The sequence below is a fragment of the Nomia melanderi genome, chromosome 9 (genome assembly GCF_051020985.1).
Source record: "Nomia melanderi isolate GNS246 chromosome 9, iyNomMela1, whole genome shotgun sequence".
NCBI lineage: Eukaryota > Metazoa > Arthropoda > Insecta > Hymenoptera > Halictidae > Nomia > Nomia melanderi.
This window is the reverse complement of record NC_135007.1, coordinates 7016268-7029041: the sequence shown is the minus strand read 5'-3', so window position 1 is coordinate 7029041 and position 12774 is coordinate 7016268. Positions and strand designations below refer to the sequence as shown.

General features: G+C 37.9%; 1 protein-coding gene across 26 annotated transcripts in view; it reads left to right on the top strand.

The window, feature by feature from the left end:
* LOC116427791 (uncharacterized) overlaps nucleotides 1–12130 on the top strand; it is a 97554-nt gene extending 85424 nt beyond the window's left edge. For 16 of the 26 annotated variants that reach the window (XM_076370490.1, XM_076370489.1, XM_076370488.1 and 13 more), the window contains 3 exons: nucleotides 334–1509; nucleotides 4478–4703; nucleotides 8522–8600. In XM_076370490.1, coding sequence (XP_076226605.1) covers nucleotides 334–1509; nucleotides 4478–4703; nucleotides 8522–8528 — 1409 coding nt within the window. In that variant the 3' untranslated portion in view covers nucleotides 8529–8600. Of the gene's footprint in view, nucleotides 1–333; nucleotides 1510–4477; nucleotides 4704–5912; nucleotides 6014–7011; nucleotides 7067–8521; nucleotides 8601–9016 lie in introns of those variants that run through there. The other 10 variants (XM_076370502.1, XM_076370487.1, XR_012999335.1 and 7 more) reach the window with 9 other exon arrangements.
* Nucleotides 12131–12774: the final 644 nt, after the last annotated feature.

Genomic DNA, 12774 nt, shown 5'->3' with positions numbered 1-12774 from the left:
TTCACAGAAACATCGAAACATGCATACATAAAGAAAGACAAAAGAGATCGCACACGCACGCACACACGCGCGAACATATGAATCCAGCAATATGCATGGGTGTGTGAGAGCCACACAAAAGTTCAGTGTGTGTGTGTGTGTGTATGTGTGTGTAATCACTTTCCACGATATTATCCCGAATTTACCGTGACGTCAGGCCAGACACGCTGAATCTTTTTTCCGATCCGAGTCCATCTGTCGCAGCTGGGCCTAGAGTCCGGAATTCTTTAGTGTGTATCAATGTGCTTTATGTCCTTGTTCCTGTTCTTGTCCATGTCCTTTTGGATGGGTCAGGGCATGATTCGGCTGAGATTGATGGGACTGTAGAGAGGCATGCTACTTCTGCTCCAACAAAGCAACCTGTTCCCGCCCCGCGTCACTCCACCAGGTCGTCCATCAAAACAGACTTCCATCTAGATCTCAAAGACACCTCGTACACGCCGTACAGTCCCAAGCATAAAGCGGCTGAACAGCCGAGGCAGCGGTACGAAGAGCGCTCGCCGGAGAAGGCCAGCCCGAAGAGCAAGATACCGGTCAAAGTAAAAAAATCTCAGGAGACTGATATTCCCTCAAGCAAACCGATATCCGATGCGCGCAAGCCTAAAGAGGACGAGTCGGTACCGAACCTAAACGAGCGAACAGAAACCCCGGATACAGCTAAAGTGCCCGATGATCTCAAATATGGATCTCTTGATAGAAAAGAAGATGATCTCCAGGAGAAGACTGACTTAACGAAGCTCGAACTATCGAAAAGCACGCACAGTACAATCGCTACAGCCGCGTTCGATAGCTCCGCCGATCCTCAAACCCTAGACAGAATAGATACCCTAACGATAGCTACTAGAGACGGTAGCTTAGCAGAACCACCGGACTCGAATAGAACCGTGACGGAGACTAATATCATAGAGAGCACGCCGATCGGCGCGAACCAAGTGACCCGCACAACGATATCAAAGACTGAGGAGACCGTGACTGACGAGCTGGTGTCCAGGGAGACCGTAGTGAAGACGGTGACCACTGTACGTTGCGTTACCACCGAGTCGATGGGCGCGGAGCAATTCGAACAGATCGTCAGAACGATGACGTCCAGCGGAGACGCGGCAAGTATCGAACAGATGACGGCTAAAGCGTTGAAAGCCGCTGGAGAGGTGTCCGAGCCGTGGCGGTACGGCAGCGAAACGGAACGCAGATACACGGGCAATGAGAAAGCTGAGCAATGGGAGAGCCAACTGTCCCAAGACACGTCGCCCGGGTCCGGTAACGGCGACACTTACCCGAAAAACGGTAGCTTGCGGCATGATTTGCACAGTGACACTGAGAGCGATGGTTCGCCGCCGCCAAGAAGAAGATCGCCGAGCAAGAGGCGTACGCTGGGCAGTTCCAGCGGGTCTGACGTAGCACTGCACGAAGGTGCGGAGCTGTCCCCGTTGGAGGACGACCAAGGTACCGCACTCACAGCTAACCTTCTAAGTAAGCAATGTACATATCCCGCTAACCAAACTTCGTTTACTCGAAAGAACGTAAATTCCGATCCGAGACAACCGCGCGGGTCGCGCGTTCATATATACCGCTTTCATCGTGACTCGCTTCTTTATGCATGTTGTACTCTTCACCTTCATCCATCAACCTCACCCCCTATCCACCTCTCCTGATACTTTCATTGTTTTTTTGTTCTGTATCCTCCTGTTCTGTGTAGTCTGATACTTCCCCATTGGCCGCGTTGTCATTGTACTCTCGCCTTGTAAACAAAATGTCGCTTCCGGTGATCCTCTTTGACCGCGATTCGTCGCAATTGGTGATCTCAGTTTACGTAGATTGGTGATATGTAAATTGTATCTTGGTTCAGTGTTTGGTGATTTATGATGACTGCTATGGAACGAGAAATGTTACATGACCGTCACGTGCTTGATTTTGCTGGTACCTTTTTGCGAGTTTGCGGATCAATTGAATGTAAAGGACAGTTTGTTTCTGAATTTTCGAAATCGGTTTGGGGTTGATATTTTTTGAAAACGATTGGAATACTTGAACTTGAGTAGTCGATGGTAGATGAAAATACTTGTTCCTTGCTTTTGACTGTTCTACAAGTCTGCTAGGTTTCAGCAAAATCGGACGGTTGAATAAGGTTTCTTGCAATAGGTACTTGTACAAGGTGTTCGACAGGAAGTAGAGGAAAATTGAAGGAGTGATCGTTTATGATGAAGTAAAACGAAAATTAACAATTTCCTCGCTGTTGATTCTCGTTTTATATGCATGAAGGATCAGCCCTTAAATTTCCCTTTGCCTATCGCCATCCTATAAGATAAATACACCACTTGTAGCTACTTTAAAAATTTTTATAACTTTCAGTGTTTAATTTTAAAAAACTACGTTCTTATAATGTTGAAATACTATACAATATAATGTAACTGATATAATAGCTACAACTGGTACATCTACCCTGTAACAACACCAAAATTTTAAACAAACAAAAATTCTAATTTCGACGTGAACACTAATCTCATTATGACTAACTATAACTTCTTAGACAGTAAATAGAATATAAAAATACAAAAGACGTAATAGATATTCTACTCTAAATTGATTTTCACTGCATAAAAGAGAATTGATAATCGTCATTTTATGTTAAGTTGAACCCAAAAATCTTACAATCTGGGCCTAATTTATACATATTCTTTGCACACGGCGTTGCATGACTTTGAGCTTGCATAACAACTGTTAACTGGAGGTGTATGCACAAGGTGGAAGGACGTTGAACAAATATAAAATGATAACTACTAGCAAAGAAAAACAAAGCTTGTGACAGGCATTCGTATATCTGCGTACCTGTGTGGTTTCTGATTCTCCGTGGATTTACTTCGTGGGTGAGATATGTTTCATAGGGTGATTTGGTGGTCGAGTTCAATGTGCTTCGTTCGAAAGGAAGTTTCTCTACCCCGCCACCCCCTTTTTTTGCCTACCGTTGGTCTTGGTTGGACGGATAAAGTTGCAATCAGGGGCTTCTGGGACTAGCATACTTTTCACTGATGTTCATTCATGGTTAGACATTTTATATGGCGTGTAAAACAGACAAAAAGAAATATCTTTGTCGTGCAGAAACATTGCAACCCCTAACAATGGGTTAATTTATTTTCATTTCCCTTTACACAATAACATATCGAAAATATTCACAATGTTTTCCAGTGATGCAGAAAATTTGAAAAACATTTTTTTAAAAATGGTAGTACACGATCATGATATTTCTTTTTAAATAAATTCAAAACTTCATACACTGCATTTCATGATTACACATGTGTGCAAAAATCACATGCAGAAATCATGAGGTAATAAGGGTTTACAACATTAAAAGGACACTAATAGATATGAATTAATTCGCCGTGTGATTACATGCATAGGATTATTCGATTAACCCTAATCTTTCCATTTCGAATAAAAATATCAATAAAAATCTCCATGCCCGCTCCCCTAAAAAAAATTACAAACATACGAATATTACTTCGATCATCGAAATTACATAATTGGGTGACTCTTATAACACAATTGGCTATAATCTATTTCATGCGTATCGAATACTTGTAACAAACTCACTAAAACATTTCAAGCCCAAGCGTAAAGAGCAAAAAGAAAAAAGCAAAATTCAGTATTACTGTTTCGGCTTCATAATGTTAAATGTTCTACCTTGTCCCAAGCAAAGCTTCATACTGGGCTGAACTTAATCCAAAACTTCCAATTAATCCCATCGGGGACTTGAGTTTCGTCAATAACATCGGGGGCAACGTACACGAAGCTCCCCAGCTTTCGGGCTATCGATGTTTTATTAAAAATTACAAATTTATCAAAACCCTTTGTTATGTGTCTCCGGACTATCAAAAATCAGTCGCATCGCTGCAAGTCAATCCAATCGAGCGTCGTCTCGATCCCTGCTATTTTCTTCATGTACGTGGTCTGCTTCAAACATAATTGGATTGTATTTATATTCAATCTTGTCTACATTACGTTTATTAATTGCCAAGGTGATTTCCTTCTAAACAGTTTACACAATATATTTTTCCCCAATTTCTAACACTTTAGCTGCCAAGTTGATCACAGATATAATTAATTTACATGAAACGATATTTAATAGCTTAAAGTTAGATACGAGATCCAACAAGGTTAAAAGAGTTTCAATACAATTATTCAGTTTGTGAAACTTTTATGAATTATTTTTATAAAAGTGTAGAATACTAAGGAAGTATTTGAAAGGCGATCACCTTGGTTGTTGAAAGTGCAATGTAGGGAAGCTAGAAATGCAATTTTATTATCGATGAATCGGACCGCGTATCTTGCTCGCTGGTCTCTTCATACTAATCACGGCGTGGGAGCGCAAAGTACTCAGCAAAATGAATTTTTATCAATGGCAAACGAGCCGGCGAGAACGTTCATAGGAGCCGTAATGTTTAAGTGACAGAAACAGACAGTTCGGTACAGTCGATTTGCTCGAGCACGCGGCGAAGTACGGTTGAGGGAACGCCTAGGACGAAGACTTCCGGTAGAGCAAGCTGCGCATGTTGGATGAGCGTAGCCGCCGCTACGTTGGTGGTCCTACTAGCAATTTTTCTTACCTTGGAGCCACAAACTTTCCAACGTGCCATCTACACCCTCTCTAACAATTCCCCGAGGCAAGCTGGGTACGATTTACCCTTCATTTTATTTATTTCTATTAAAGCAAAAACACGCAACAAAAAAAAGAATGAAAAGAGAAAATGGAACTTTTTGGTCAACCATGTAAGCCACCGCTACGAACACTTGACATGTCCCATGCCCAAAATTTTGTGATTGTACCAAGTACTGTTGTATTCAATTTGAAACTGCTAACGAGTCACTCAAGATACAGACTTCAAATATTCGTAAAATGTTTGATCGAACGTTATTTGGTGTGCAAATTCATGTGATTTCTAGTCATGGTTTCCTGTCGTAAGATTTGAGATATTTTTATATTATAAGTAACTATATCAAACTTGAAATCTTTGAAATTTTTAAGGTTGCAGAATTTTAAATACTCTTTTAATATAGGAAGCTTAAAATGAGTTTATGTTGTACATTCTTTATAATGTTCAACGTTCTCATACCTTTACATTTTTCCACGCAATCTTCCGACAAACATTTTAGGAATACTTTATACACGCTATAATGTAATATACATTCTCTACACGTTGCCACATCGAAGGCAAGGGAAATCAAGAGTTTATTATATTTCAAATTCTAAACTGAGTACACTCGATGAGGAATGCATTTACAAAGGTATGCAGTGTCCCAGAATGATTACATTTTTATATGAACAGTAACGTTTTTTCATGTGTTATTACTTTTACGCGACAAGTAAGAATGAAAGAAGTGTAAGTACAAACAGATTCTACAGCAACGTCGTTGCTTAATTCTCGAACAGAAGAATTATCGAAATGTTTCGTTATTCGGATAGATTCGAATTTTCGTTGGACGACTTTAAGGTTTTTCAGTCGTGCCATGGCAATTTACGAGGCAGACGAATTAGCAAGAGTATACAAGCTTTCTTTTTCTAACAGGTTCAATCTGATCCCACCGTGATAGCGAATGTGCTGCATGATTTAATTATAATCGACACCTTGCATGAACCTTTATTGCATCTTTAGTCTGTCAAAGTCTTAAGTTGTTGTTTCCTGCAGCGTTTCACACGCCGATTAATTTATCTCTCTGTTTGTTTGTTTTTTTACTCACTCCTACCCCCCCCCCCCCCCCCCCGATTGATCGATACCAATGTTCTGTTTCGCTTGGTGCACGTACCCAAGAGAAAACCGAGAGAGAAGAGCTCGTTTCTCACGTTTGATTTACATTCTAGTCTCACTATTTACCCTTTCTAGCTCTTCTGACAATAAGCAACTCAAGATAAAGCTAAAGTGTAGAGGGACCAACAAATCGTGATTATTTTAGAACAAGTTAGGATTGTTAGGCGAATCGTCATGTAAGTAGCCTTTATCTATGTATACATTTGCGTGTTGACACGAAATATATACCCATACACCATGCAAAAAAAAAAAGAAAAAGAAAATGGCTGGAACGGATTGAAGTTTCCATCGAATCATACCTCATCGCTTCAGAATGTACTACGGTACGGATCGTTCGCAGCTTGTCAATGCAAAATGCCACCTAGGATTAGAATTGTCTGTCTTTTTTCTTGTATTATACTTTTTTTACTCGTGGTGTGAGTGGAAGCACTCCTGATCTTTAGCGTCTAGAGCATAACTTCCGGTAGCATATACTCGCTGACGGATACCACTAATCCGAGTCTTGACACGGATTTACCCAGCAAATTTTCACTGTGTTTCCGGTGTCCTGGTTTTTTCTTCCATTCAGTTTCTCTTGAATTGATTGTATTCCTGTATATTATCAGTCCTTTCAAGGTTTCAAGAAATTTATCGAATAAATAAAAATTTGTAGAATGATGGTTAATAAAGATAAAATATCTGATTAGAAATTGTGAACAGAGTATAATAGTATAAAATGAACATAATATAAAAAGTTCATTAACTCTTAAAAACGCATATTAGAAAAGATGTTCTGTATGCTGTAAATAACAATAGTAGTACATATTTCTCGTTTAAAGAATTCTTTATAAATGTCTTTCTGTTACTGTAGTAGAAGATTGCTTTCGAAATAAGATTTTTTCCAATTTATAAAATAAAGGCACCTTGAAAGGACATATTAGTATCACTCAAAGTGAAAAGTATAAAACTGTCTACATCTTAGATACATTAATTGTACAATGTAGCTTTAATCGGAAGAAAACTTGCCAGTGGAACACAGGCCTGCAAGAATGATGCGATGCCTCTTCCTCCCTCGAACAAGCTAATACTATCGAATCCTCAGTAATACTTCTCAGCAATACTTGACCGTTCGTCTAACAACACTAACTGATGTAGTTAGTACGCGCCCCTTTAAACTTGTTGCCACTATACACAGGGTGTTTCAATGAGCTACGGTCAAAACCAGAGACAGTTTTCCTCGGTCGAAAATTGTAAGTACGAAACTGTTTCTATGGCGATAAAACCAAAAGAGAAATATATCTATATGACTCGAACTGTTTGAATATTATTGTTGCAACTTGTACAGACTTTGGTTCTTCCGTTCTAGAGTCGATTGTCTCGTGTATACTTTGTCGATAATGTTCTTTTTAGTGGTTATTTACAGTTCGGACGAGTTCGAATATCGTTTCGTCAAAAGATTTGTTCGACCACTAGTTCGTCCAGTAGCATTTTATTCCTTCTTTTTTTTCGGCCGGTTACAACCGACTCCCTTTTTAAGTAGTTAGCGTTTTTGTGGGACCTCGAGTATAGATAACGTGTTCTTTCTTTTTTTTTGCCCTGTTTTCTAGAAGTTTTCTTAGGAATTAGATTCCGTTACGAACGTCCTTACTTATTTTCCACCGAAGAAACCCCTTTTCTGTTTTCACCGTAGTCAATACTCTTCTGTTGTATCGGAAAATATTACCTAATAACTAACTGCTATACGCTTTATTATTCAGTAGCTTTTATCAGCGCTTCACACGAGCTCGCTGCGTGCAGCACAGTCCTGCTTACAAGGAAGGTTTCCTTTGGAACAGCTCCTTTAATGCGTCCCGACCCACCTTTTGAAGTAATTGGAGCGAAGGAGACTTTATTCGTTTACACAACATTATTCAATTAATTTTCTCTTACACATAGTTACCTCATGCGTATCGTTGGAACAGGCTCAAAGAAACTATAAAACATACTTTAAATTTAATTATCCGTTTTTAAACAGTAATTTAGTTATGTTTAAATCGGTTTGTACATTCTACATTTTACAATGCAACTGTGATACATTTGTACGCCCTTCGTCTCTTTAATTACTTTCAAAAGTATGATTTCCATTAATAGGAGCGTCCAGAGGATCGAAGTCTTTCTTGTAAGGAAAACGTTGAATATGCCTCAGTAATCATAATGATTCTCGATGAAGATTTATCGAACGCGGACTCTTAAGCGCTGCTATTAGTGCATAGTACTGAAATTCTCCACGGTGAAGTGAATTTTCAGGCGGGAACAAGAGAGAATTAGAATCATTCTGAAAAGGAAATTAAACGAAAACGTACACAGCATGTGATCAATTTGTATTAAAGAAAATTACCGTTTGAAACGTTGACGACGGATCGACGCATATACGCGCGGAATTCGTTGAACCCGCGGCGAAACGATAACGCGCGAAGTGTAAGAGAAGCGGTTGCATAGTTGGCTGATTGAGTGAAAATGCGTATTATATATTATGTATCGTCAAATGTATAGCGATGTTGTTACTTTTTTTATATGTGTCTAGTATTACCCCTTGTTTTGGGCATGATGTAAAATTGAGAGATATACAATTGGTACTTGTATCTATGTGAACCGCTAAAATAGTAAGAAACGCATCCAGCCACGCAGGGGCATGCATTTTGATCGGTTTATCGTTTGTTACGCAGAATCTGACTTTTTGCAACACAGTGAGCCATCCTTCATGGAAACGACAACGACAGAAGTGGACCCTGAAACACAGGAAAGGTAACGCGAGAACAGTGTTCCCAGGAAACCAAATTACAACCTGCAACCTTGATCTAACCAAAGTGAATGGAATTTACCATACCGAATAAAATTGCAAATCGTTAATTGAAAAGGTTTAATCATTTAAAAAGAAATTAAAAGAATGGCATACAAGTTTGGTTTTCGTGGAAAATGTATTTCAAGATTCAAATGTTTTACCATTGTCCATCATTTTTACTTGCGACTACCATCTGGAATTCTATAATATTATTTAGTTCCTATAATTTAGATTACATTGCAAGCATTTACTCCTAATACATCAAATTACGCCGTAATGTGTAAACTCGTGAAACTTTGGTTAAAAGTGACGCGCAACGACGAACGTGCTCGTTATCGAAAACTGCAAAGGCATACATAGAATCCTTTTCCTTTTACAGAATAACGAGAACTGTTACTCAAGTAATTACAACGACCAGCGGTACCATAAGTGACACGGACGAACTGCGAGACTCCATGCAGAAGATCGTCAGTAGATTCATGATGGAGGAGAGTGATGACTAGTGAAGCGGCGAAGATCTTGCGACCGGTCACGAGAACGAAGTAAACGAATCCTTCGGATAAAGGGAGACGAAGAAACGTTCAAAAGAAATTCTGTAGCGTTAATTGCGAGGATCGTGCTCGACCACGACGCGTCCTCGAGCGTCGTTGCCGAGTGTCCTTCCTCTGTACAAAGATCGGCAAGAAAGCACGATGATCTCTGTCCGCGAAAACGATCTGTATCTAGGGACGCCTATGCGACGTTTATCTTATTCCCGCGGTGCTTCTCGCCGGCACAGGAACAAAGAAAAAAGGAAAAAAAGAACGCATGCACGACAATTTTACTATCACACTCATGGCCTACGCTTCGAATTTGCTTGTCTTTTCGGTTACGATTCAGTTGCCTTAACGCGTTTACGTTCGAAACTTGCGATCGACTTAGCGCACGATCATTGCTAGCTATGGCTAGCGTTGGTCCGCTAATCTTCGCCAAAGTTAACCCGTCCATGTACAACGCCTTTCTCGTGTTGTTCAAAGCAATAGAGAGGGAGAAAGAGAGAGATTGACGAGAGAATATGGGGTAACGAAACAGCAAGCACTCGCAGGAAAACAGCGCGGACGACGCGAACGGGGAACACGTTCGTCTTTCGAGGGGCAGGGCTCGACCGAACGAGCCACGGCCGGTGTTATAGATTTATAAACGGAGATGGTGTACCGTGAAGCTAAACCGGTGAAACAGATCTTGCGGTGACTTCGCTAAACTCGCCGTACTCGGCAGTTCATTTTAGCTTTAGGATGATTGTATATCTATCCGCGCGCAATACATCGCTTCATAGGTCTGCAACCACCACTTGAGTCACATACAGACACACATATTACACACGTACACGTACGCTGAAAATAAGAGAGATTCTAAAAAGAAATTGGGATTCCCGTGATCATCCGAGCGGAACGAAAGGAAAAAAAAGATAAAGTGATTTCGCGCGCGACACGCGCGTCACTCGAATGGCCACTGGGAACAAAACGTTTTTATGAGTCGGAATACAATGTAAATTTAACTTATTTAAAAGAAAATGAACAACAACAACAATATTTCCTAACAATTTTTAATTGTATATATAATAATTTCTTAGCGTAACTTATATAAATGTACTATTATACGATTGTAATAATTGCAATATTATAACATGAATATTTTATTTATATAGCAGAATCATTGGGACAGATTGTTGGAGACGCGTAATTCTTATCGAATCGGGAGGGGCGAAACGTTGATCGGCGATCCGACCCTTCACGTGATCGTGTAAATTATATTGTGACCATTGTAAACGATTAATTGAAAACGAACAAGGAAATCGGTTTAACGACGCGACGACTGTAGGGAAGAATGTGTTATTCGAAACTTTAACGACTACGAGAGAATATGTTTTAATGTTTAAGCAGCATTAGCTTTCAATGTATAACACAGTTTTAAAAGGCACAGAAAGGAATCATATAGTATGTATTTAAAAAAATGAACAAATATACTTTAAATAAGGTATTCTATTAATGTATAATATATTGAAGAATGATATGATTATGCATCTGAAGTTTATAAATTATTATCTATAATGACTGTTATTCTATGTTTAATAGACTTGCCTAGAGCCTATCTGACCTAAGGACCAAAGGCACAATCACGCACGCATCAAAAATAAAACATTATGCTCCCATGTACTGTCGTAACATTTATTGTATCTCATTACGGACGTTGCGATACTGGCATTTAAATATTCCGACTGCTAACATACATAGTTTGTCTTACGAAACGAGAAACATATTTTCCCCTCTCGTGTAATTCGCAAGGCCACGTGTAATATGACGAAATATTGTAAAATCAAACGATTTTTTCATTCATCGTCATTTCTGTCCAGTATATTAGTACATTTTTTACGAGTCACAACTATCTTTACTATATCGCGTACAAGACATATACAATCGAACACTTGAAAGTCGACCAAGTAACATTACTGGCTGACTAGTTGTTAGTGTTCCGACGAATAAGAATATTTCAATTGACCGTTACCAATAGGGTGACAAAAATATATTATTGTATTCTTAAATAGAGAACTTATTTATGCTATTTATTAGAAGTATTATTATTTAAATGATTCTTATTTATACGATATTCGTGAAAATTTTGTATATATTCAAATTAATTATCTGCAAAGTAAAGAAACATTTGACTTGTATTTTTTTCTATGAAATATACATTATACACAACAAACGTTTGCTAGAAGCCAGTAACGTTACATCGAGTAAAATATACATTTTATAATTCTCTAAACAGCTACTGTATTTTTCAGTCTGACAGCATAACAACATTAAAACCAATTCAATTCTATGAAGGTAATATGTAATATGAATTAATTTATTTATTCGCTTGACGCTAATTTTCTACTAACAATATTTAGATAAAAATTCTTCATTAACTCCTACGATGAAGTGTATAAAATCATTGTAAAATTTAACTTGTACTACATTCACCTTTACTAATTTCATAAAAACAATGATCTATTACTAAAATTATTAAAAAAAAGGAGAATGTGTACTGAATTGGAGAAGTTCTATAATTGTCTCCGGTTATGTCTGACTTCGCCAACTGGTTTCTCCAGCTAGCTGTTGCTGTTGCAAAAAGATGTGTAATGTTTTAATGTCGTTTCATTCACATGCGTTCGAATTAAAAGGTATTTAACATTCAGTATCGCATCAGTACGCTTCTAGTTCTGAATGTAATTTTATACAATGTGTTGATCTGTTCTGTGAGTAACGCGTACACACCAAGCGGCTACCAATTTTCCTCTATGCTTGAAACCTTCGTAAATATCACAATGTTACGTTAAAAATTATAATGCCATTGTATGGCGTACGATATCAAAAATAACAGAGGAAAGAAAAAAAGTATGATTTTACCATATACTATTATGTGATAGAGTTATCAACGACAATGTAATAAATAAACTGTTGCATTACAATCCATGATATATACTTGTAACAAAGAAGAGAATGAAATGTGAAAAGATCTACACCTCATCCTTGATTTTTGTTTCCAAAATTTTGTTTTTTAACGAGTTTTAAATTTACAAAAATTAGTTGAAATTAGGTAACATGTCGGGTTTTTAAATAAGTAACGATTCAAGTATTTACTTTACAGATTTTTATTTATTGTTAACAGTTGACATTAATTTTCTTTAGTACACTTTTATGGAATCATTTTTTTATACAAAAATCAGTGGCAATCCATATGTTTCATCGAATATTTGAAATTCAATTCGTTTTAATTAAAAGAAACAGTTAAGATTAAAGATTCATTAAATGTGAATTTAATCCGAGAGGATAAATTTATGTTTAAAACAGATTCATCCTTTGCCAGAGGGATTACCATTTTATTTTTTATGAATATTTCTAAACGGAATTTTATTATACCCATGTCGATAGTTATATATTGCTTTTATACCCATAACTATATTTTGGTCTTAAAATTACAATCAGCTGACTATAAAATACAATTATAAAAACAACTTTTATGTTGTCACATTTATGTTATACAACGGATGATTTAATGAATTGCCTTAATAGATACAGAATTACTATGATGTATGGTGCTCACTACTTTCCC